A 26,242-nucleotide genomic window follows, 5' to 3' on the forward strand; every position below is an offset into this window, starting at 1 on the left:
AAGCTCGCCTGCGCCGCGTTTTCTCTGGTCCTCAGACTATTCTGCTGTTTCTGCTGTTCCTCTACCACCTTTCCAAAAAGCTATTTCAAGATGCTGAAATGCAGATCACACACAATCTTCCCGCACAAAACACCAAATACAGAAGTGAGATTTGTTCGCTACTCAAAACGCTCATAAGTTTAAAAACTGCTTGCGCTTTTTTTGCTACAGCGTCCACCTCCGCGTTTCGATGAACCTGCTCTGCCCACCACTGACCCTTTGAGCCCTTGCAGCACTACTACTCTTAACAGGGCGATGTCCTCCTCCAACGCATCCCCTTTCTGCAAGCAGGGCTTGCGACTCTTGTCTTTGGCAGCGCTGCTTTACGCCTGTTTTATTTTCCTGTTCAAATGCACCTCAAGTCCAACAAAATAGCATCACCGAGCCCAAGGCACTGAGCAACCAGGATCACCTTGTGCGACTCTCCTGGACCTCAACGGGCCCGTCTAAACGGGACAGCTCGAGCACGTTCCCCAACCCACCGGGCTCGAGGACTTCTGTGATAACACAGTGCCAATTTGCTTAATGAGAACGTCACTTGGCACTAAAATTCCTCAGAAGTCACAGTTTGCTGGGGAGGAATTTAAAGGACGGCTCCATTTATTGCAGCCCCCAGAGCCAGCCCCCAGCTCTCCTGCAAGCTAGTCAACGTGAAAGCAGCAACTCGAGTACAGCCAACCTGACCGAACTTCATAGCGAGGAAAAATGGGCAACCCACTTGGGCCGGACCCTAACTCGACAATAGCTTCGGCTCTCACCGATCCCGTGCGCTTCGGCAAAGGCCGACTAGTCATCTAGGCACCTCCAGCCAGGTCAAGACTACGGCAAAGCTCATCACCCCACGCTACTGAACGCACTGGTCCAGCACTGCCCGGGCTAAAAGCATCCATCAGCTGACGTATCACAGCGATTAACCGCAACAGGAGCCCTGCAAGTCCAAACACATGCACTTATTTCCATGAGAATGAAAATCAGAGTCATGTGAGTCCTGCAAATCACACCGTTATTAAAACAAACATCCCATTTAAGCAACGCGTATCGGATAAATGGCTTTATCGTATCTATCGTTAGGTTCGCTTCTGCAAAAAGGTTCAAACCAAACGAGAAATTCCTTCAAGCAACAACTTCTAGGAAACGGCAGTACGGCCCTGCATCTTATCACTCCCTTTGTGTTCTGCTAAAAGGGTCCGAGAGAAAAACCACAACCACACCACTATTTTACTGCACCAATTCTCACACTGAATGTGAAAAATATAGTAAAAATACAGTGCATTCAAGACTTCTCAAGAGGAAAAGAGAATTAGAGCCTGTGCTACAAATTTCAGTTTACTTTCTGCTAAACCGTAATATGCTTTTAGTCCACGAATGTGCGAGACTGTGCTGCATCACTTTGCTAATGAGTCTACACGTGACACAGTAAACAGCGATGGTTTCGGAGAATAAGAACATATTGCACTGCTGCTACCTTTAAAGACAGACACCCAGGCAAAAATCAACATTAGGATAAAATCAAGGGCTTCTGATCAGATGCATTAGAGATGGTGCAATCACTCTGAAAACAAACATCGTCAGTTAAGGAAACTCGGAATTAAATTTTAGGAGGACTCAAATTATACTTGGAGCATAAAAATAAATATTACAGCACCCAACAGTCTTTCCTACTACATACTGATGCTCTGGCAACAAATATATGTTTATAGCCAAGGTATTTGAGTGTTTGTCATCCCAGATTATCTGAAATCCATTTTTAAATACACTCTTCTGTTTTTCTCTTCATTTGAGTACGTAGGAAAACAAAATCCTATGGCTTTGGTATTAATTTGTATTACAGGCACGCCGTCAAAGAGGAATAAATTATCCCTGGTAGAAAAGACTGCTGAGCGGCAAACGTCGAAGGAGCGGCACTTCTGCCAGTCAAGCTCGGACCCAGACGCTCTGGAAAACAGAACTGCTTTTAAAAATTAAGTACCAGCACAGGGTTTTTTCGTCTCAAATTAAAGGGATACTGTCACCTTCAAAACCCTGTTTGCAAAGGCTTCCAGCTACCTATCTAACTTCCCCGGCTTATCTGATAACGTTTTGTCTCAATTTCCTCTTTTTCATTGCTGAGGTTTTTTCCCCTCGCTCTCGTACGTCGTACACAAATACGGAAATGACCCGAATCAGGAAGAAAACATCAGGGTTAATTATAAGCAGGTAACAAAGTAATTGCAAGCGCTGTTTGCGGTAATATCGGATTTTTTTCCGGTGGAAGCACGGCTCCCAGAAACGGGCTCCAATTAAACAGATCTCTGCTCTAAATACTAGGAATAGAGTCTGGATGCTCCCCAATAATCTTAGAACGGATACTGCTGTTAAAACATCTTCATACACAAAGATTTTCAGAGACTACAGATCTCCACCAAAGCTATCACATTTCCCTTGGAGAATGTATCGTAAGCAGTTTCATCCCTGGATTTTTTTCCGCTCCCTCTTTACTGAATGGCAAGAGCCTGAAGTAAGTTTGTGGTCGACCTTCCTGGGCAGGCTTAAAGAAATGCTTCACCGCTGTAATTACAGAAAAAGGGAATTGTCCTGCTGGAAGTGAGGAAGATGCCACGAGTTGACCCTAAGTCTACTGTCCCTCTAGCAAGCTTGACTTTGCAAGCTGTTTTCTTATTTTGTAGGCTATTTTTCTGTGTTGGATGAGTTCGCCAAGCAACGAGACCAGCCCAGGAGCAGCGCAAGGCTGGGAACACAGCCGCGCGAGTAGAAGCCGGGGCAGCGAGGTGCTCAGGCCCTGCCACCTCAAACACCACGAGATGATGCCCGAGGGCCCCCGAAGCCAAACTGAGCCTGTGCCATCACCCAAAGGGGCGACAGGGACTCCCATCCACCAACGCCAGCAACGAAACCCGGCTCGCAGCCCGTCTGAGGCACATTTTACAGACGGGGAACCGGGGTCAACGGCACTTCTCTACCGCATAAAAGCGCTGGTATGGTACCTACAGTTTGTAAGTGGTTGGATGGTCTAACACAGAAGCCATAGAAGTACTTGAAGTGTTTTTAGTACATAGTATTTCTGTGAAGCAGCATTTAGACTATCTTCTGATACCTGGATCTCAGAGCCTTTGGAGCACAACATATCTGACGTCAGCAGGCAAGCAATAGCCTTGGTTCGGAGAGGGTATTTGCTGCATCAAGGAAACGGGCTAAAATTGTTCCTCATTTTAGTCTTCTTTCTGCTATCTGTTGGTTAACACGAGCACAACGTGAGATACACTAAATAATAATATCAAGGTAAAATCCTAGGAAAGCCAGGTGAAACCTGCAGCCACCGAAGATGCGTATGTCTCCTTCCAGTCGCTGCTATGGTGAAAAACTCAGTGATCCAAGAGCCCTGCAGCTTATCTCAATAGCCAGAAAACTGATAACACCGAGGAAAGCATATCCCAGCATCAGAGCCCCCCCGCCCCAGGAGAAAACCCTGCTGAAGTCCTCTCAGATTTAAAAGGGAGATTGCCAGCGAAGCAAGCCCCAGCTAATCTCAACCACCAGCACAATCCCGGGGAAAGAGGTCTCACAAGCAGATAAGATTCAAATCAAGAGTTCTGCAGATCAAAGGCACCAGCCTGAATTGTAAACCGAAACTAGGAGCACGCCAAACAGCCTCTGTGGCGCTGACGCTACAGGCTTTCCCCAAATAAGTGCCACACGTTTGGTGTTATTCGAAAATCCGTATAAAACTTAAAGAGAAACCCATAGAGAGGTCAATGGAGTAACCCAACCAGGCGACCACAAGCATGGGACTCAACCTTCTCCTCCTTTCAAGGCGAGTCATTCCTGTGGGTATCAGGGCATCTCCCAATATTTCACATATCTATCTTTCTGCCACGCTTGCACAGTAAAGAACACTATTATCCCTTTTATCCTGTATTTCAAATGGGAAACTGAGGCACTAAGTGATTACACGATTTGTACACTACAGGGAAATCATGCACGCGAAAGCAGCAGATCTAGGTCTTCCATGACCTAATGGTCAGAGCATCACCCATGGCTAGGAAAATTGGGGCCACAATGAGAAAATGTCCAGATTTGGCTTCCCCGGCAGAGATACCTCCCACTCTCTCCCCGGAGCGAAAGCACACGACTGAGCTGGATTATGAAGCTGTCCGGAAAATCTCCAGGGAAAACAACTCTGTTATGAGGAATCTTGGAGGAAAAAGATAAAAGCTAGCAAGGCCGGCCAGAAACTGGCCTAAGCAAACATGTGTAAACATGTTTCTCAAGGGGCTGAGCACAGAGGCAGAGGCGCTATTTTCGTAGAAGAGGAGACGACGTAAGGCACAGAGAACAAGCGAGAACGGACCGTACCGACGGAGCCAGCAACATCGGTGAAGAACTTCAGGAAAGCAAGAGGAAGCCAAGGACAACCCGAGAAACACCCGTAGCGTAAGTCACAGTGAAAGCGTGCGCGTGTGGACTGCTAGCTGGAAAAACGACCTTGGTGCATTGAGCAAAATTGAAAGTCAGCCTCTGCAAACATACCGTGCGAATCAGCGAGATGGCCTCAGAGAGATACCTGGCCGGCATTGATTTCTTCTGTCAACAGACAACCACAAATATTGGCTAATCGCTCTGGTCAAAAGGAGGAACCAGGCACAGGGGGACCAGCAACGCTGCACCGGCTGAAACTAAACACACGAAACGATTTCAAGGATCAGGGAAGAGAGCTGGAAAGGAAAGTCTACGTCGAGGTTTGGCAAGCTCTATAAGTCCAGAGGTCAGGGCGAGTCCGAAACTGCAAACTGCTGCCCTGGCAAAGGAGACCCACAAAACACCACCACGCACCGCCTGACTGCAGCTCCACCGGTCGCTGATCCCTCGGCTGAGCCACACGTCCAGCACTAGAAGCGAGAGAAGGCAAAAAAAAACATCGAAGGCATGACCGAGGGTGTGCAAGGCGAACGCATCTGGTTTTGAGTAATTGAACTGTATTGCAGGGGAACACAGATTTCACGAACTGCAGAGCCAGCATCTTTCCAGCGAGAAAGACACCTTCCCAGACGAAACTGCTGATGCATCCCGGAAAGGAACAGACCAAACACAAGAGAAGGACACGCAGAAGGGTAAATGAAGTTCAAAGTCAGACAAGAAAGAGGGTCGGCAAAGAAAATGAATTCTCTGCTGCTATATATGGATGCTAGGAGTCTGAATAACAAGCCAGAACAAATAAAATCCTGATTGGCAAAAAAAAAAGAGAAAGGAATCTGATGGGATGAGCGTGATTGGACTTTAAAATCCTCAGTTCAAAGGTGTTGAGATACAAAAGAGAAGCGATGGCTGCAATGTACCTTTGCAAAGAGAAAAAGGGGAATGCCTCTTTCACAATCGGTGGTAACTCGGAAAAAACGAATTTCTATCGCAGCTCGGATCAGCGCGTTTGTGCTGGATGAAGCCCAGCAGCAGGTTCTGGGAAGCGCCACGACAGACAGCGGGATACGTCGCTCCGGAGGCACACAGGGAGGTGGTGTTTTGGAGGAGACAGGAGCAGCACGCCGAAAATCTCATGCAGCAAGTAATTACACGCGATTAGTTTCCAAAAATGCTAGGTGATGAATTATAACACAGTCAAACTCAAAGTAACTATTTTGGACCTCATTACAACCAATAAAGCTGAAGCAATCATTCGACTGGAAGCCGTGATAGTCTAGAAAAAGAACAGACTTGCATTTAAATATGTCTAAGTCTACTAACTCGATCACGTTTTCAAAATGCTTGGATTTAAATGACTGATTTTCACTTGTGTGACGTTTGCACTTTCTAGTTATCATCTTAAATAAACATCAACATAATGAAAATAGGCGTCACTTCAAAGAGGCCGCTTTTTCACAAATATAACTGAACAGAGGAAAAATTAAGGAATTTGCATAGAGATGACCCACCTATATTCACTCACAAAGTGCTTTGGCGATCAAAAAGGAAAGAGCTACCTAGTGCAGTTTCAAAGAGCTTCTGAAGCAAATTGGAGACTTAACTCTCACCACGATCAACAGAAAGATACTAGAAAAATCACAAAATCTGTTTAAAAGCAACCTACAGGATATGGCAAAAACGGAACAAGAACACAGCCAACACGGATACGTCAAGGCCAGACTGTGTCAAACCAAAAGAGCCTGATGAAATTCAATAAGGACAAGCACAAGAGCGGCGTGCGTGGCCCAGGTGGAGAGTAACCAGCTCGTCTGCTGGGCTACAGAAGATAACCTTGGGGATATATTGGATCATAAGTGAATATACGTCAACAACGCGACGGATCTGCAAAAAAAGGGCAAAGGCATTTGAGGTTGTTTTAATAATGCGCCACTTGGAAGACAGCATTGCTCCACTTCACACGATGCTGACAAGGCCACGGAGCATCGAGCCCACGTACGGAAAAGTAAACAAATCGGTGTACAGAGGAAAGCAACAAAAATGGTGAGAGATTTAGAAAACGTGTGATCCACGAGAAGAGATTAAAGGATTTCATTCAGCCTAGAGGAAAGAAAACTGGAGGAGAACGTAGCCCTCTTCCAGTGACGGTGGTGACTGATCTTTCTGAGTGTCCTCTACAGAGGAGGTGAGTGTCTTCATCTACCGGAGAAATAACGTATTGGAAAACCTTTCAACTCAAACGGTAGCCAAGCACAATGACCATCTACAAAAGGAGCCTGGGGTATCTTCTAAACGGGAAGATTTTAGGGAAAAATCAGAAAAATGTTTGTCGGAGATGCTCTAGAGACACTTCATCTTGCCTCAAAGAGGGGAATGGAGTTGAGCCTCCCGTGTGCTCTGCCAGCTCTGCACTTCGATAACGAACTCCTCAGAGGTCCACGCAGCTTAAGCTAGGAGTCCTCAGAGAAGCGGCTGAGATTTTGGAGACCCTCAGGCTCATTTTCACTGCTTTTGTGGCATGCTGAAGAAAATTCGGAAGACAAACGTTTCTAATACACTAACATTAAAAGAGGGGGGAAAAAGATGACTCGAGTAACTATAACTCAGTTAGCCAGACATCAGCTCTGGACAAAATATGGGAAAACTGAATCAGACTTGATAGAGACTTAAAAAGGATGGGAGCAAAATTAATGACAGTCAACACGATGTTATGGAAAATAGGTCTTGTCAAACACAGCTGATTTCATTCCTAGATGAGATTACGAATTAGGTTGATAAAGGTAACCTCTGCGATGTAACAGACAGACTTTTGTGGAACATGACATTTTGATTAAAAAATTAGCACTATACTATATCAATAAAGCACGTTAAATGGATTTAGAATTGGCCAACTGACAGATCACTGAAAGTAGTCATCCACGGAAAATCATCCTCAACACAGCTAGCGGTAGCAGGCTTCTGCTGGGCTCGATGCGGAGCCTGATACCACTCAGGAGGTTCACTGTTGATCTGGAAATTAATATAATCACAGCTAATAAGATTTGTGAATGGTCCTTGGATGACGGATGAGGAAGGCAGGCCAATCATACATTGCAATTCAGAGTGCAAGGGCTACTCAAAGTAGATTTGAATACAACCCGATGCAAGGTACTATAAGTAGGGAACAAAATCCGAAAAGCAGCAACCCTGAAAAAGTACCTGGGGTACTAACAGGCAACGAGCTCCACGAGCATTCCTGGTTCGAGGCACTATGAGAAGGTCTGATACCATTTTTTGTGTAGATACACAGCAATTCAGGAATAAAAAAAGCAATCTTGCCTCTGTCCACGGCATTGGTAAGACTCTCCTTGTGGAAACGCTGCAAAAGCAGCCTATGTTTTAACTGGAACGATGAAAAATGAACAGGGCGCAACAGCGAGAATACTTTAAGGACTGCAGAGAGACCCAAAAAGCCCCATGTACTGAACTAACCCAAAATAAAAGCTGAAAGACCCCTTGGTTACAGAAGTATGATTTCCCTTCAAAGGGAAAAGTATCAGGTATCAAAGGACATCTTAATTTAGCAAAGAGAGGCGTTCAGAAGCAAAGGCTGGAAACTAATCCAAATTACAAACCAGACCTCATTTTTTTAATCAGAGAGGGTAATTAATTGCTGGAAATATATCAAGGGAAGTGACATATTCTTCATGATTTGAGATCTCCAAATTAAGACCAACTGGCTTTGCTGAAGATAAACAGTAGCCCTAAATAAAGAGTCATTAGGCTCCTTCCAGGGAAAATCTAAGGATCTGTGGTTTCCAGGAGGTCACACTAAATAAGCCTTAAGCTCTACAGACTCTCATGTAAGTTCTTCTACAAAGCCACCAACACGGCATCTGAGCACGTTCCCATACTACGTAAAGCAAATCACATCCATCTCCTGGGGTTTGTTTTCTAGAGGTAGCGCGGCATCTCACCCAACCTTCCTGGCAATGTCAGCAAGGAACCAGGCTCAGGTTTTCCCACGGTGAAAACGGAGACAGTGCGTCTACACGTGAGGATCTCACACGGCTTAACTCAGTGAGATTCACAAAGACCTTAGACCCATGTCTTTCTTACAGAAACATCTTATTCAGCTTCCAAACGAAAGCAGTCCATATTCAGAAGACTGTCAACCACAGGGTGAACGTCTGCATCTGGGATCTGGTGTTGTAGTAAAGAAAAACATTTCTCGATTTATAGAGCTGCGTTTTCAGACTCCAAAAATTCTCCGTTGTCCAGATAAATCAAGAGCAAACTCGAGCTTTAGCAAATTTCCCTTGCATTGGTTTCACCTGCCACTTGCACGACGACGATAAGCAGGGATGACAGAAAGGAGAGCATTTGGAAGAGCCTGTTTTCATGACCAAGTGACTGCCCTCGGTCTGGCTAAAGCACTGGTTATACCGGGACAAGAATACCGCAAATGAAAGGCAAGTCTTATTTCCTCCTCCAAACAATCACAGCGCCAGCTGGATATTATATTCCAGCTGCCTCTACTACTTCACGCTGAACCCAAAGAATACGAGGAACATGCTGTAGTTTTCACAAAAGCCATTAAACCTCTCATTCAGTTAGGACATGCCTACACAGGAAACTGCAAAACGATCTGCAGAATCAACTACTGCAGCATAAATGTTGATATGGGGACCTATTAGCAACCACACTTGAAATTCCCACTAACGTAGCTCAGATACTTTTCAATGGGGACAAGTCCTTAGAAGCTTCCTGTCCACAGGGATATTAGATTCGTCATGGTTGAAAAATCATTAGCAACCATGATGAGTGCCCTCACCTTGTCTACCTAAACGCAGGACAAACTCAAACATGCTTGGAGACCTTCTTCAGTTAAGACCAAGTATCCCTAGAATGGGGTTAAGCCCATCTAGGGACATTTAAGCTGGTCATTTTCCAGAGATCATTTCCAACTCTGTCTTGTCAATACATGGGAAAAAAATACAGAGAGTGTAATTAAGTCCAAAATCTTGCACTAAACTGGAGGAGCCACAGAGCGAGAACCGGCTTTGGTGGAACGCCGGAGAGTAGGAGAGGTTAGTTACAACCCACCCCATAAACCAGCTCGTTCATTAAAAACGCAAGTTGCCCATCTCCTGCAAATCCAAACAGCATAAAGGACTGGAAGGGAAATGGGGAAAGAGCAGACTGTGCTCAAGACTTGTCACTCGGCTTCGCACGATGCATTTCCAAAACAGAAATGATTAAATCCCCATTTCTACCATATTTATAGAGTTGTGTCTCTCATACCAAAGAAAATAAAAGTCCACTTACTGTGCTTTAATTCCTGACGGATAAACTAAAGTTTGATGCCACAAAAAAAGACAGATTTTTCTGATTAAGTTCAACAGAAAATTATAGGCAAGAAAAGAAAACTGCAGAATCCAAGATGTTATGGTCTATTTTAACTTTCGCTGCAGTCTGCAATCTTTATCTATTTTATCAAAGAATCAGACATGCCTAATAGGCATGATGGCATCTATTCTCTTCTTGCCAGTTTAGTGTTTTTTCCTCTCACGAGATACTTTAAGCTCATCTTTAAGAATCTTCCCAAATCTCTAGCCTCTGCTAAGGCAAAGAAACCAAAAATTTTCAGCCTCCCAATAACACCTCAGCCTTAATCCTGCTATCGTTTTTCTGTTTTGACTTTGAATTTTCCGAGGTTCCAAATTTCCAGGTGATTATTTCCACTCAGAAAGAGACAACAGAAAGCAAGGAAGAAAAATACAGACAAAAACCAAAACGGCATCTCCCACAGACGACAGAAGCACGTTTTTTAAGCTTCTACAAATTTTATGGCAATAAATGGCTTGCTGCAGAGTGTCAATACACTGCATTTTTTTGCTCCCAGAAAGTACACAGTCACTTGAAATGCCTTTGCAGGGCTCAGACTTTTCAGCACATCCCCATGAAACCAAACTCTGAAGGACTGTTTAAGCGTGACTCAAGTCCCACAGACACTGCGAGGAAACCAATCCATCTCCGTTGTCCTCGCCAGAACCTTGTTCCCTCTACGGCGCTCTGAAAAATACGGCATTTTACCACAAATATCATCGTCATCATAACTTCATTGCGGGGTTCAGAAAGGAAGGAAGGAAGAAATACAAGGTTTGCTTCAATGTAAGCGTGATGAACTATGTCATCCGCTGTCAGGCTGAGAAGAGGTGAAAGAGATTTTAAAATAACAGATAAATAACAAAATTCTCCCATTTGAATGAACTGACGTATTAAAGAGCCTTTTTGGCAATGACTCAGATGTGTGTATTTATGTTCCTCTTTGGAGACCAAGACAAAAAAAAAGAAAAAAGCCTGTTTCTCAAAAGTTGCTTCATACTTGTAGCTCCCACAAACTTCAGAGGTGCTGCAGATGCTCAGGATACCCCAAGAGCAGAAACTCTTCCGATCGGGACCTTAAATACGGGTTTCGAAGTCTTGCTTCAGACCCACCTGGCAGAGCACACCTGTCTCTCAAAATAAAGAAAACCCTGAAAATTCACCACTCTTTCCTTTGCTACTGAGTCAAAGCAACGAGTAAATAAACATGACAGTTCAACATCAGGATTATCCACCCAATGGAGCAAAGCGCCAACATTTCGCAGAGGGCGATAATACAAAATATATATTCTACATACACTGCTGGAAAATCAGCGAGACTCAGGAGCCCTGATTGCTTATGGATTTTCACACAAAGACCATTAACCGCAAGACTTGTAAACGCCAGACTACCTGCTTCTATCCCCCCTTCGAAATCTGGCTGAAATATCTGCCTAATACATGGCAAAATTACCGAAGGGCAGGGAGATAGGCAGCACCTCACCTAATCCTTCATCAAGGAACCAGGTGTACAAATATTTGTATGAATAAACATAACACTGCCACTGACAGCATCTTCCTCCCATATTTAACGATATAAACCCGGCGCTTTGTTTAAACACAAGAATAGGAACAGAGTGATTCAGTTTAATTGAAGGAATAAGAAGACAGAGCTATTTGGAGAGAACTGAACCTGCTTGACTGACAGGTAGCAGAGTCATAGGAAACCAGTTCTGGAAAATATAGACCCAGTTCTAAACAGTGACAGATTATTTTATCTTTATTCTAAGAGTTAGAAGACTATCAACAGGTAAAAAATGGTTAGGTGGATTTTACCGACTTTCGCTGAAACAAAATCTTCATCTGTTTATTGCAGGAGATGCACACCAGCGTGCAACATGCTGCTAACGTAACGCAGGGCAAATCGATTAACATATAAAATCAGCAGAAAAGTGTTGCTTACGCAGTTTCGAAAAATGCCATAAAACGCAACGAGAATGCTTTTCTCCTTAAATCGCTTTTGGATCAAAGAGCTCTACGGACTGAATAGGATGAAGTACAGAATCGAAACAGTGAAATTTATTCTAATTGATTAGAAAGATTATGGCACATCAAAAAAAATAATAAGACAAATGTACCCAAGGGAAAAGAGTCACCAGAACCCTCTCCTCTGCACACAGTTTCTCCGCAGAGGCACAATCCTCAAATAAATAAGAGAGAAGACTGCAGTGCCAAAATTACCTTGTTTCTTCAGCCAGTCATTTGCCTTTTTCTCTCTACTACAGCAATTTTAAGACGACTTTGAACATGTCTTTGCCATATCCGCACATGGAGGAGGAGACCGGCATGTGTTTCTTGCACCTCGGGATACAGGTGAACCTCATCGTCGCTGCGGCGGGCGGCTCCGGAGCGAAAGCGTGCACCCCTCGCCCATCCAAAGCCGTTTCCCACCAGCCAGGGAAAATCCAACCACGCAGAGGTTGTACGAGGCAACGTGAGTGAAGCTAACTCCTCAGCGCAACCCGCAGCTGAGAAAACGCGGTTTGAGGAGAGACGTTACGAATTACCGAGGAAAGAGCGCGCGCGGAGCATTCGCACTGCGGAAAAGGAAATCGGGGCCTCTGCAGAGATAATCGAGCCTAAAAAGCATGACTGGAAGACAAACGAAGATCATAATCTGAACTGAAGGAAAGAGTGAGCTCAGAAAGGAAAGGCATAAAAATTGTATTTCCCTTTGACAACCTCATCAGCTCCTGCCACCGACTGCGCAAGAGCGGGAAATTAGCAGGGAGTTTACGGGTGGAAATCTGGAGGTTTCTAACCGGCAGAGGCATAAAGGTCTGAAACGGTCCTCTACCAGATGTAGCAGGAATAAAACCAGCTCAGCCTAAACCGAAACGGAGTACGTTTATGGCATGGCTGCTCACTAGCGCAGCGGACAGGACCTGGAGACCCAGGAGGTCCATCCCAGGTCTGCACATCCCGTTTCCCAGGGAAGGAGATCCATGCCGACCTCCTGGAGGCCTCCAAAAGCGGGCATCAACCTTACCTACCACAGGTGTTTCTGCAGCTAGGCATCCAAATTGAGGTTTACAAGCTCCTCTAGACAGAGCAGATAATTAAAATTATAATTAAATTCAGTCTAAATTTAATTATGCTTTTGGCTGAGGTACTGAAGGCCTTTAACAGAACTGTTTCTCCGAGAAACGTTTTTAGGAGCACCAAGAGCAGCATGATCTTTCTTTCTTTTCCATTTCCCCCCCCCATACCTATATAGTGGGTTATTGATGTGGGATAACAACAAAACTCAACTGCAAAGATAAAATTTAAAATATGTCTTTAAAATGACTAAATAGTTTAGCTACTTCAATGTAGTCTTATCATTGAATGTGACAGAGAGATTAATATCATCTAAGATAAGAAAAGGACCTCTATAGTATCTTCTTCCTCCATGAACCTCTTCTGTAGTTATTTCACATAGTTTTATACAGTTTTTAATAGTTTTCACGTTTCCTATTACGGAAAAAATTCAAAAAATCTTCATAGCAACCAACCCTTTTGATCCCAATCCCTCTGTTTCAAAGGAGAAAAGTTGCGTATCTACCACTCAAGAAAGCACCTCTTTCATAGCAGACAGGAATTTTAGTGAATACAGTAGTAAATGAAAAGCACAGAATCAGATAGGTCTGAACAACAACATTTGAAACACTCAGTATCTGATCATCAAAATGAAAAGCCACTATAACCATATCGTTTGGTAGAGAGGTATTCTTCCTAAAAAATGTTACATTTTACTTTGGAAAAAAGTCAAAAGGTATAACTACGTAAGTTGGTATTCGTAGCTTCCAGAATAAAAGTTGGAGTAATCAGATTTAATATATACTTTAGCTAAGAAATACCTTGCTAATTGATATCAGCCCTTTTAATGATTACATGCAGCTAGCAAGAATAAAAATGCAGAACATAGCTTTTTTTTTTAATGTACTCAACCATAAAGGTCAAGAGAATCCATGGAACAGTTAAAATTCAAAATCACAATCAGAAAGAACCAAAAAAAAAAAAGAAAAGCATTTGATCTCACAGTCCTCATTTCCTTTTTCTTTACATCACTCAACATCTCTGCCCAATTTGAGTTTTCTAATCAACAACCACTTCACAGCTAACATTTCATGCAATAACGCAGTTGATGCAATCAAGTCCGGCAAAATGTTTCCCTAAAGATGTTTCCGTCTTCCACATTCCTTAAAAAAGGCTCTAGCTTCCTCCATCACTGTTTAACAGCAAGAATAAACACACTGCTGCATCTTAAATCATATTTTGATTAAAGCATAAGTAGAATCACTTGGGGTTTCTTTCTGCTTAATACAACATGCCTTTGTCCAGGAGAGAGAAAAAACCACTCAACCTGCTCATTTTTCCACATTTGCCTGTATTCAGCACCGAATGAATTCCTTTCGAAGGAAATTCAGTCTATGGAAATACGAGCCACAACCTGAAAGCTTATCGTCATCAAGTGCGGGGGGGTGAAAACAAACAGAAAACCCCAACACCGTCCAAACCCTTTTCCGACAACGAATATTTATTTCATTTCTGTATTCCAAGGCTCCTCTGTTTTCTATAAAGGACTGAAGCTAAGCACCTCCCTGGTATTAACCCGCAATATAACGATGGACTTAATTGCCCTGAAAACCACAACGCCAATAACAAAGTCTTCACGCAATTATTAAAAAAAACCAACAAACCTTTCACAAAATATAAATACAACATGCGACCTATTTTGTACAGGTAGGAGATTAATGCAGTCTTACATTTCACAACCTTGCGGTCTCTGTTTTCAGGCTACGGAGGTTATGCGATGACATCCCCAATCTCATCAAATCTGTGTCATTTCCAACCCCAGGTTCCCCCACGACACAAAGCGGAGCCGGAGAGCGAGACCGCGCAGCTCCGTCCCCCCACCACAAAGTTACGCACGGACTCATTTTCCTGCCCTGCACCGCTCCCACCATCATCTCCGCAGGCCCCTCGCAGTATTTTGAGCGGATGCACCGTGATACCGAAGCATCCCCCTTCCTTTAAAAATAACCCTTCTGCATCAACCCGCACCGGCATCCAAAAGCCTACGCGAACCAAGGGGTTTAAACGGAGCTGTATACACGGAAGAAAACAATCAATAACCCAAAGCAAGAACCTAATAACTCAATTTTCCTTCTAGCACAAGAAGGAAAGGTGGAACTTGGCTTGGACCTCGTCGTACTGCTCCCCTCGTGTGCTCTGGCTAGATCCAGCCTCCCCTGCGAGGCGGTTCTTACACCTTCCCAAAGCTCCTTTCGGCTCCAGCTCCTCCTCACCGGCCACCTCCACCAGACCCCGTTAGCACCTCGCGCCCCAAAACCTCTTCCCTCCGCGGCCGCCCACGTGCCACCTCTCCACGGCGGCTACGCGTACGACGAGGCTCCCTGCCGCGTTCGGGTGCTGAATGTTTATGATCTGCGGGGAACAAGCGCCGACAGCGGTTATCCCCGTTCGTTCTCCTGCGTGCCGCCTTCCCAGCGCCGCCAAACTGTCCCATCATGTCCCTTCAGGTGCCACCATCCATCCGAGTGTCTCAATCCTCCTTCTGCTTCTCACCAGCTCTTCGCTTCCCCAAACGCTCCCCCAAAGAAGCCGTTCGGATACTGACCCCAAACCTACCAGCCCCGACGAGGGTGTTTCAAAATCCCTTAGGGAAACCGTGACGCCCCTCGCTAAACCGCCCCGATCTCTGCTCCCGGCCTCCAGCGCGGCCGGCCTCCCTCGAGGCCCTTGACCGTTCTCCCCCCTCCCAGTGACTTAACTCCATCCTTGACCCCCTCCCCGGCGCCGCCGCCGTGCGCCCACCCGTCCCGGCAGCCCCCGGCGCCCCTGTGGCCCTGCCACCGGCCCCAAAGCTCTCGCTGCCCCCCCTCAGCCCCCCCCTTGCCCCCAACCTCCAGCCAGACCCCACGGCCCCGGCAGCTCTGTCCCCGGGGCCCCTGCAAGACCCCCGTAAGCTCCGTCCCCAAATACCCTGTGCCCCATGACTGACCCCCATAACCCCCACCCCAAAAGCCCCCCCATAGCCTCCGTCCCTATGGCCCCCCCCTCCTACCCCCCTACTCTCAGGGCACCCTGCCGACAGCCCCACAGCCCCTGTCACCCCCTCTCCTCAGACCCCCATTTCCCCTGCCAGCCCCACGGACCCCCTTCCCAGCGCCCCTGGCCTGTCACCCCACAGACCCCCCCCTTCCTCTGCCAGCCCTACATATCCCCAGCCCCACAGACCCCCCCTTCCCCCTGGCAGCCCCACAGACCCCCTTCCCAGCACCCCTGGCCTGTCACCCCACAGACCCCCCCCTTCCCCTGTCAGCCCCACACATCCCCAGCCCCACAGACCCCCTTCCTCCTGGCAGCCCTACATATCCCCAGCCCCACAACCCCCCCTTTACCCCTGCCAGCCCCACAGACCCCCACCTTCCCCCTGGCAGCCCCACATATCCCCAGCCCCACAGACCCCCTTTCCCCCTGGCAGCCCCACATATCCCCAGTCCTACAGACCCCCCTTCCCCCTGGCAGCCCCACAGACCCCCCTTCCCCCTGGCAGCCCCACACATCCCCAGCCCCACAGACCCCCTTCCCCCTGGCAGCCCCACAGACCCCCCCTTTTCCTTGCCAGCCCCACACATCCCCAGCCCCACAGACCCCCCCCGTCCCCCTGGCAGGCTCACAGACCCCCTTCCCCTGGCAGCCCCACACATCCCGAGCCCCAGAGACCCCCCTCCCCACCAGCCCCACACATCCCCAGCCCCACGGACACCCTGCCAGCCCCACACATCCGCAGACCCCCCTTCCCGCTGGCAGCGCCGGCCCCGCAGACACCGCCATCCCGCCTCCCCTCCGCCTCAGCGCCGGCCCGCGGCGGGATGCGCCGCCGCCGCTGCCGCCCTGCCCGGGGGTCGCCCCTCACCTGCGGCGGCTCGCGCGGCGGCGGCGGCGGCGGCGACGTCCCCTCTGCCGGTGTCGGCGGCGGCGCGCTCCCCCTCCTCCTCCTCCTCCTCCTCCTCCTCCTCCTCCTCCTCCTCCGCGGCTCCTGTCTCTTCCCGCAGCCGCCAGCGAGTGGGGGAGGGGGCAGGCCGAGGGGAGGCGGGGGGGGAGAGTACCACCAGCGGGACCGTTAGAGCCGCGCCGCGGACTACCGCTCCCGGCACGCCCCGCGCGCCGCCGCCCCGGCTCGGCCGCGGCCGCCCCGCGCGGGGCACGCCGGGGAGCGTAGTCCGCGCGCCGCCTCCCGCCGCGAGGGGCGGGGAAGCGGCGGCGACGGAGCCAGGGCCCGCGGCGGCAGCGAGGCATGCTGGGACTCGTAGTGCCGCCGCGCGGGCTGCTGGGAGTTGTAGTGCCGCGACGGCCGAGCGCTCCGCGCGGGGGGGCGTGAGGGAGGCAGGGAGCAAGGCATGCCGGGAGCTGTAGTTCAGCCGGGGCGTGCTGGGAGTTGTAGTCCCCGCGCCGCCAGCAGCCCCGGGCACCGGCACCGCGGGGCAGGCTGGGAACTGCGGCACGGCGGGCCCTGCAGCGTGGGTGGTCCCCGGGACCCCCCCCCCCCCCGGGCCGTGCATCGTGGGTGGTCCCCCCAAAACCTCCCCCAGGCCTGTGCATCATGCATGGTCCTCAGGACCCCCCCCAGGCCATGCACCATGCAGGACCCCCCCGCCCCCGGGGCTGTGCACCAGGCATGGTCCTCAGGATCCCCCCCCAGGCCATGCACCATGCAGGACCCGTCCCCCCGGGCCGTGCACCGTGGGTGGCCCCCCCAAAACCTCCCCCAGGGCTGTGCATCATGCATGGTCCTCAGGACCCCCCCCAGGCCATGCATCATGCAGGACCCCCCCCCGGGGCTGTGCACCAGGCATGGTCCTCAGTACCCCCCCCCAGGCCATGCACCATGCAGGACCCCCCTGCGCCCCCCCCAGGCTATGCACCATGCACACGCTTGCAATTTCGCTCCTTTGCAACCAGCCCGGGCGCTGCCGGATTAATTTAATTCCTGCCGGTGCTCGACGCCAGCGCAGGAGAGAGGCGAAGAGGCCTTTGCATGGAAACGCCCGCTGGAATATACCCCTTTTCTTTCTTTTTTTTCGGGTTTTATTTTGCATTAAGAGCTGCCGAACGCTTATTAAATATCTTTATTACCGGGGTATTTTAAGCCCGGTACCGGCAGGCGACCGCAGGGGATGTCGCTTGCTAGGTCGCCTCGCGGCGCCTGACCGGCGCTATGGAAACTGCCGGCCCGCGTGGGAAGCCGGGGCGGGGGGGCTCTCGGAGGGGGGCAGAGACCTGGCAGCTCGTGACAGCAGTGCCCGCCCCGGGCAGGGCAGCGGCGGCACTACAGCTCCCGGCGAGCCGCGCGGGCTGGGCCGCAACGGGGGGAGACGAGTGGGGCCGGGGGGAGCCGAGCGGGGCCGAGCGGAGCCGAGCGGGGCCGAGCAGAGCCGAGCGGGGTCGAAGGGAGCCGAGAGAGGCCGGGGGAAGCCGAGCGGGGCCGATCGAAGCCGAGCCGATCGGAGCCGAGCCGATCGGAGCCGAGCCGGGGGAAGCCGAGCCGGGCCGAGGGGATCGGGGCCGAGCGGGTCCGAGCCGAGCCGAGTTGAGCGGGGCCGAGCCGGGGGCAGCCGAGCGGGGCCGAGGGGAGCCGAGCGGGGCGGACCGGGGCGCAGCGGGGCCCGGCCGCGCCGCGTCCTCTCGGTGAGGGATGCTCGGGGCGGGCCGGGGCCGGGGCCGCGCACGGGAGGCGGAGGTACTGGGAGGTACCGGGGGAGGGGGCACGGGGGGAGCAGGTACCGGGGGGTAGGAGTACGGGGGGGAGGGATGTGGGTACCGGGCATGGGGGGAAAAAGGGATGGAGGTATCAGGGGATGCGAGTACCAGGGATGGGGGTCCCGGGGGGGGGATGTGGGTACCAGGGATGTGGGTACGGGGGGGATGCAGGTACCAGGGGATGCAGGTACCAGGGATGTAGGTCCTGGGGGGATGCGTGTACCAGGGATGGGGGTCCCGGGGGGGATGCGGGTACCAGGGGATGCAGGTACCAGGGATGCAGGTCCTGGGGGGGATGCAGGTACCAGGGGGGATGGGGGTACCAGTGATGGGGGTCCCAGGGGTGCAGACACCAGGGGCAAGTGGATACCGGTGCCCCAGGGCCGGGACAAGAGCCAGCGCCGCCACCGGCAGCCCCGGGGTGCTCAGCACCCACATGGAGGGCCAGGCCCAGGGGCCCCTGGGGTGCTCAGCACTAAAGCACCAGGGAGGGGGGGCGCCGGCTGCCCGCGGTCGCGCGCTGCTCCGTGTTACCAGCCAGTAATCCCTAAATCCCAGTGGGATTAGCGGCCCGGCGGGGGGGCCCTCCTCCCCGTCGCCCAGGTCACCGAAGCCCCGCGGCGCTCGAGCCCCCGGTGCCTCCCCCCGCGAGCCCATGGCGCTGGTGAAGAGCGGCTGGCTTTGGCGGCAGAGTAAGTGCGGCGGCGGCTTTTTGGGGTGCCGGGGCGGGGGGGGGCAGCTTGGGCCCTGCCTTTTCGGCGGCGAGGCACCGTCCCCGTGCCTGCAGGCTCCATCCTGCGCCGCTGGAAGAGGAACTGGTTCGTGCTCTACCTGGACGGCGGCTTGGTTTACTACCACGACGAGAGCCAGCGCGACATGGAGGGCAGGATCCACGTGAGGCACGGCTGCCGGGAGGTGCGCGCCGGCCGCGAGTGCCGAGGTGAGCCGCACACGGGCATCGGGCTTGCAAAAAAGCAGGCCTAGCCCCAAAAAGGCAGGATTTGCCCCAAACCGGAGGGGTCGAGCTGCAACAAAACCGGGGAGGGGGAAGCGCCCGCGCCGACGGCCTCCGCTTCGCCTTGCAGCGCCGCAGCCCCCCGAGGGGAAGAGCCGCGACTGCCTGCTGGCCCTGGTGCTGCGCGACGGCTCTGCCACCACGCTGTGCGCCGAGAGCGAGGACGACGCCGTGTAAGGCCCCCCCGCTTCCACCTTTTTTCCCCCCCGCCCCAAACGCCGGCGCGACGCCAGGCCCCCGCTCACGGCCGTGTCCCTCCGCTTCCTCCGCAGCGCCTGGAAGGTGGCCGTGCTGGAGGCGAGAGCCACCCCGGTGAGGCTCCCCGCCGTGTGCCGCCGTCCGGCCCCCCCGAACCCGCCGGCGGCGGTGGCAGCGCATTGGGGCTGACATCGGTCCCCAGCTGCTGCTCCAACCTGCTGCCGCCGGCGGGGGAGGAAAGGGACTCGAGGGAGCCCCTGCTTAGCAGCCTGGGGCGACGGGGCAGAGTTAAGGTGACCAGGGCAGGAGCAGAGTTAAGGTGATGGGGGGCAGAGTTAAGGAGACCAGGGCAGGGGTGGCAGAGTTAAGGTGACAGGGGCAGAGTTAAGGTGACCAGGGCGGGGGGGGGGGGCAGAGTTGAGGTGACCAGGGTGGGGGCAGACTTAAGGTGACCAGGACAAGGGGGCAGAGTTAAGGTGACAGGGGCAGAGTTAAGGTGACCAGGGTGGAGGGGGCAGAGCTAAGGTGACCGGGGGGGGGGGGGCACAGTTAAGGTGACCAGGGTGGAGGGGGCAGAGTTGAGGTGACCGGGGGGGGGCAGAGTTAAGGTGATGAGGGGCAGAGTTAAGGTGACCAGGGTGGGGGGGCAGAGTTGAGGTGACAGGGGGCAGAGTTAAGGTGACTGGGGTGGGGGGGCAGAGTTGAGGTGACAGGGGGCAGAGTTAAGGTGACCGGAGGGGAAAGAGCTAAGGTGACCAGGGCAGGGGGGCAGAGTTAAGGTGAGAGAGGGCAGAATTAAAGTGGTGGAGGGCAGAGTTAAGGTGATGGGCCACAGCCAGGAAAAGGAGGCTTAACCCCAAGTCAGAGATGGGGGAAACCGAGGCAGGAGGGTGGCAGGGTCACGCCGCGCCCCCCCCCCCCGCTCACCCCCCCCAGGTGCACGTGTACGACCCCTACGACGACGACTACTACCAGACCGTGCCGCTCGACTCCCACCAGGCCGCCTACGTCAGCTCCGGCTATTACGGCAACCAGTACGGAGGTGGGCGCCCGCCCCGCGGCCCCGGCCCTGGCCCACCCTTAGCTCAACCCTTCTGCTGCCCGGGGTGGGGGGGTCGGGGAGGATTTGGGCCCCCCCAGCACATAATCCCCATCCCTAAGGGATGAAGGGCCCTTTTGCACATGCGGCTCCCGCGGCCGGTGGGCTGAGACCCGGCAGACTCAGTGCAGCGCTGGGCGGGGGGGGTGTGGGAAAGGCCCCCCCCTCACCTCCCTGCTTGCCGGGGGGGCTCTCGCCTTGCAGCCGCCGGCGCGCCGCGCCTCGTCGTCCGCGAGGATCCCTACCGCGTCTCCGGCGACCAGATGGCCCTGGGGCTGCTGGCCGGCGCTGCCACCGGCGCCGCCCTGGGCTCCTTCATGTGGATGCCCTGCTGGTTTTAGGGAGCAGCCTCCGCCCCGCCACATCGCCCGCCCGCGCTTCGGCCACCCGAAAGCACCCAAAACACCCACCCCCATCCCTGTCCCCATCCCCATCCTCACCCGCCTTCAGCCTTCCTCCTCCTCCTCCTCGCATCGCCGCCGCTGCTGCCGCCGCCGCCCCCTTCACGCGAACCGCGCTGAATTTGGAGGAAAACATAAATAAATTAATTAATAAAAAGGCTCTCACACGGCTCGTAGAGGTGGTGCTTCCCCAGCCCGCGCGAAACACTCGCTCAGCGGTTTCCCCACCGCTCTTAAACCCCGGGGGCCTCACGCTGCCGCCCGGTCCCGGCGCCAAGAGAGGAGGCCCAGAGCTTTCCAATGAGACAGGTATTTATTTAGTTCAAGCGCTAAGGATTTCTTTTTTTTTGTCGCCGTTTCATATCACCAAACAGAGCTGAGGTACCAGTGACATTCCCACATGAAGAAAAGGAACCTTTTTCCCCTTATACAATTTCTCCAACGACTTGTATCAAGACAAAAAGTGAGTAATGGGCAGCCGCGTAATGCACTGTACAACCATCAAGCCGGAGTGGGGAGGAGAAAAGAAACAGAGCAGAAACCTTTACTGTTTTCAAAGTCACCTTAAAAGAAAGGAAAAAAAACAAAAAAATCCCTGTTCCCATGGTTCTACTGGCCATGTTGATGGAGCAAAATAAAAATAAAACCCAAAGCTGGCTAGAGAGGTGGCACGAGGAACCGTGGTACAAAAATTAGGCTGTTGCTCCTGTGCTCGCTTGGGAGGTCTCTTCTCCGGAGACCTGGGAAGCACCAGGAGAAGATTGAGTCCTGGAGTCACGTTGCATATTGACTGTAGGGAGCATCAAGATATATTAAACATATATGTTTAATATATAAACGTATTATTAAACACACCTGGCCATCCAGGACCTTCTTGGGACATAGATGCCAAACAGCTCGCCCTTGTTCCTGCAGCCACGGTCTGTGCACAGGACTCGTGGTCCCCTTCTGGACCTCTTCTAGAGGACGTTATGACAGGCTCATCTAACAAACCTGCTCCCGGACAGGTAGCTGCTTTCCAAAAGCAGCTCCCAGGAGAAGCAGTGGAGCTGCTCATCCACCTAAAGCCTTACACAATAGCCAGCTCCTTGCAAATCCAACGTTTCAAGCTTGTAACTGTGAGGAACAGTGGGCTTTGGTGCGTTAGTCATATAGCTTAAAAAGTACAAGTTTGTGGAAAATAGCCAAATGATGCCCAACATGAGTTGCATGAAGAACGAGAGGGAAAAAAAAAAAATCAACCCCAAAAAGCAGCAAGATGAACCGTTTTTGCACAATTAGGAACAGTATGATACAGGAAAAGCAGCCAGGTTTCCTTCCCCCCGAGAGTTTCTTTTAAATAAAGAATGATCCTTCGTCACATATCATTGATGTTTATTTCAAGACATGCCACGTCAAAAAAACTCGCCTTTAATATTGCATTATAAAAGCACTTTACATCTCATCCTGCCTTTAAGTTATCGGTGTGCAGAGTTGCTACGAGCCCAGGTTAGGACGCGAGTTTGACCTTCATCCCGAGAATGAAGAAACCCCAATCTTTCACGCCCGTTTCCTGGTGAAAGTGGTGGTGAGGACGATTCCCTCTCTTCCCCGGTCGGTTATTTTTAGGTGGTAGAGGGGCGGAAGAGAGCAAAGGAGGAGCCTGGATGTTTGCTTGCAATTGTGCATTAAGTAGCAATCGCAACAGACTCACAGATTCTTTCCTGCACTGTAACTCAGCCGTATGCGCCCAGCAAACAATGTATTTACAGTTGTGTTTATTAACTTACACAGCAACTTCACAATGACTAGTAAAGATTAAAAGGGTGCACTTCTAGTGTGTTCGATCCCGTGTTTCTTGGGTAGCTACGTCTCGCAACATCAGCAAAGCTCTAAACAGATTCCTCCGCAAAACAAAATTACTGAAAATAGTAAAAAAAAAAAAATAATTAAGCGAAGAAATAAATATCAAAGAAAACCGGTTAACTGTAAGCCTAGTTAAATAGAAAACTAAATTACTAGGTATTTAACCAAACTATACAGATCTAGTGAAAAAACTAAACCAACTCGGAAGACCGAACATAAAAAAAATGCTAAAAAATAAAGGCATAAATCCGCAGAATCAGAAGTTGGTTTCCATCCTATTAAATTCCTTCCTTTACATCTAAGATCTTCCCTCTAGATTCCTGTATGATTAAAGTAAACACCCCTTCCCCCAGTCCACCTATACCCACGCTATGGAAAAGCACGTGCAATTCCCCCTTAAACTGCCCCCTCCATCCCCAACTGGCCTGTTACCAGAGCGTTTCTATTCGTTTCTTTAACCGCTCCTTCATCTTTTTGCCAAATTTGAGGGTTCCAGTCAACTTAAGCTGGTTTTGGTGCCAGTCTCAAATTCATTTAAAGTTCCCCCTTTCTTAAAAAGAAGCAAAACGCTTTCTCCTTGGAGCAACTGAAACGTTACGTTCCAATCTCTCGAGTAGCAATAATTTACTTTATTGGTGTTCTACATAAAAGGAAAAAAAATGCTCTTAAAACTCGCTGTGCACCCAAAACAGGTCTCCTTGTTTCTCGCAAGTGTTTTGCTAATGCACGTCCACCCTTCCCTTCTGCCCCGAAATCCTTCAGAAGCCTCTCATCCCGTTCAGAAAGACGCTTCGTTTCCTCAGTACGCTTTCTCGGAAACGCGTTCACGTTGCCTCTGCAAGAACTAAAAAACCCAGTAGCCTTTTATGATATCAAAACCCCTGCTGATATTCGTTCCTAAAAACATTTGGGGGTTTGAAAACCATTCAGACTATCTCTGCTCAAAAGATTAAGAGCCTGGTTTTATTTTTTATTATATGGATAGCATTCAACCCTTGGCACATGCCTCCTCTGCTTGCATTTTCAACTGCTGCCTAGTCATTTCCAGTTTGTTAGAGAAATCAAATGGGTAAGCTATGCAAGCATTATTCTGCACGTACATCTCATCTAAGTCCAATTCAAAACTTGCTCAGTTTCCATCATTTCAAAGTGCAATATCATAACATATTAAAAAAGGAACAAATATTAAGAAATTGTACCTATCTTTTTAAAGTTATAACTAGAATATGCTGGAATATTTTGGCTTTTTTCTTATAAATAATGAAGACACTGACATTTTCTTTGTGTGTGTGTGCTTGTGAAGCTAATAGATCATCTCCACGAGACAGCCAGCGATGATGAACTGCAATACGTTATTACTGAAAGGGGAAGGTTCAAGCCAATATTCACACTGCAGTCAATGAAGAGTAAAGGGAGGGAAAGCAGTGATGTTCTGGAGAAAGGTAGAAGCCACGTGGTATTAGCAGGAACAGCCTCCTTCACTGACAGGCTGCTCTTGAGGCTTTTCCAGTTTTATGTCAATCACTGAAAGGAATAAGTTAAGGCAAACTTAGGTTTCTTAGCAGCCCCCCTCACCCTGGCATTAAGTTTTCGCTAGATACCTGAAAACGAGCCCACACCAGATTCCAGATGTTCCCAAAAGCCCTGAGGCACACGCTCTAACCAGGGCCTGCTCTTCCTCGCTGAGCTCCCCATGATCTTCCTGTTCTGAAACGACTGCTGGTAGTGAAAGACATAAACGGAAGGTCCGATCACTGTTTTCAAAAGGAAGCAATAATGGCCTGGAAATCCAGTTTCAAATCAGTGCTAGATTCAGTCTTCACCTGCCAGCAGAGAACAGCAGCCCCTCTAGCTGGCGGGCACCCAAAAGGGGGTCTAACCTGGGGCTGGAAGCAAACATACACCCTGAAGTTAGCTGGAGCCCACAGGAACCCAGGGAAGGATAGCTTGCTTCCGTCTCAATCTTGTTCAGCTCCCCGTCGTTTTGCAGCCATCCGAGCAGTACTTTCTCCTCGTTTCCTTGTCTGCACTCAGCTTTGGGACGGGCAGGGAGGCATGTTTGGTTTTCTGAGCACACACTAAAGGAGTGAATTGCTGCTGTGAGGGCAGCAATTTAAGAGCAGTGCATTTGAGGGGTCAATTTGACCCCATCTGTTCTCATGCTGCGCACATCACTGACCTCCTGCAGCACTCCCAGCATCCCCAGTTCACAAATACGATGCTCCAGCTAAACCATTTCACTTATCCCACCGCTAGTGAGCAAAACCCACACTGCCTCCCTGAACTCACCCCCTGCAAAGGCAGCTAACCTCCAACAACAACATAAGGTCACCGAAGAGCTCTGTGCTCTCAAACAGCCCCGATAAGCTCTTCCCTTTGTGGCAGATTCCCAACTTGATGCTCCGTGGGGGTAACGTTTCCGTGTCCTTTCACAGGAGCTTTGAACACTAATCCCCAAACACATCGACTCATGGCAGCTCAGCACAAGCCTCAAGTATTTCTCTTATCAGTTAACACACAGCCAAACATGTTACACGGCTGGTAATTCCAGCTTCTCTCTTTTGGGGGCTGGAGTTGCTCTTTACAGAGGTTAGGAGAAAAACAAACATGAAGAAGGAAAAGAAAGACCAAGAATTCATTTCATACACTTGGTCCTTTTGTTTGGCTGATCTAAACCTCTGCACGTATTTGAGCACGCTAAGAGTCAGAGATGCTGGAAATGAGCCTTGCCAGCTCCATCGCAGTGCAGGAGCAGTTCAAACTTCAGGTCCTGCAAAAGAGCCGATGGAGAATCCCCACCGTTCATCCTGACATAGCTGTTTGGGAGATGATCATATCCAATTCTTGCTATCTGCAGTCTGCAGGAAGTTAAAGTGCCCTTATTGCGCTTCCATTTAAAGACTAGTGATCAAACTCCCTGATAGAGAGACCACAGGTCCATCAGCCAGTGCCCACGAATTCAACCACCGTCCTCTCATTAATAAAAATGGTTGTTGATCAACCTTTCGGTGACCTGCACAGGGCACGATTTGCGATCAATCAAATCCATAGTGAACA

The 26,242-nt window shown here is 50.6% G+C and overlaps 3 protein-coding genes across 4 annotated transcripts in view; 1 reads left to right on the plus strand and 2 right to left on the minus strand.

Annotated features, from left to right (window-relative positions):
* The window catches only part of FAM168A (family with sequence similarity 168 member A), a 168,130-nt gene extending 150,967 nt beyond the window's left edge, over positions 1-17,163 (minus strand). The window contains exon 1 of the mRNA XM_064505235.1: positions 16,784-17,163. The gene's annotated coding sequence lies outside the window, so the exon portion shown is untranslated. The remainder of the gene's footprint in view (positions 1-16,783) is intronic.
* A 1,261-nt stretch (positions 17,164-18,424) lies between these two features.
* On the plus strand, positions 18,425-23,268 carry PLEKHB1 (pleckstrin homology domain containing B1). The gene is made up of 7 exons (XM_064505238.1): positions 18,425-18,555; positions 19,186-19,319; positions 19,415-19,567; positions 19,713-19,815; positions 19,915-19,954; positions 20,777-20,882; positions 21,144-23,268. The coding sequence occupies exons 2-7, from the start codon at positions 19,283-19,285 to the stop codon at positions 21,278-21,280; spliced, it is 576 nt and encodes a 191-aa protein (XP_064361308.1). The 5' UTR covers positions 18,425-18,555; positions 19,186-19,282; the 3' UTR covers positions 21,281-23,268.
* Positions 22,698-26,242, minus strand: part of RAB6A (RAB6A, member RAS oncogene family) — a 60,079-nt gene continuing 56,534 nt past the window's right edge. For both annotated transcript variants that reach the window (XM_064505237.1, XM_064505236.1), the window contains exon 8: positions 22,698-24,709. In XM_064505237.1, coding sequence (XP_064361307.1) covers positions 24,645-24,709 — 65 coding nt within the window. In that variant the 3' untranslated portion in view covers positions 22,698-24,644. The remainder of the gene's footprint in view (positions 24,710-26,242) is intronic.

The sequence above is a fragment of the Dromaius novaehollandiae genome, chromosome 1 (genome assembly GCF_036370855.1).
Source record: "Dromaius novaehollandiae isolate bDroNov1 chromosome 1, bDroNov1.hap1, whole genome shotgun sequence".
NCBI lineage: Eukaryota > Metazoa > Chordata > Aves > Casuariiformes > Dromaiidae > Dromaius > Dromaius novaehollandiae.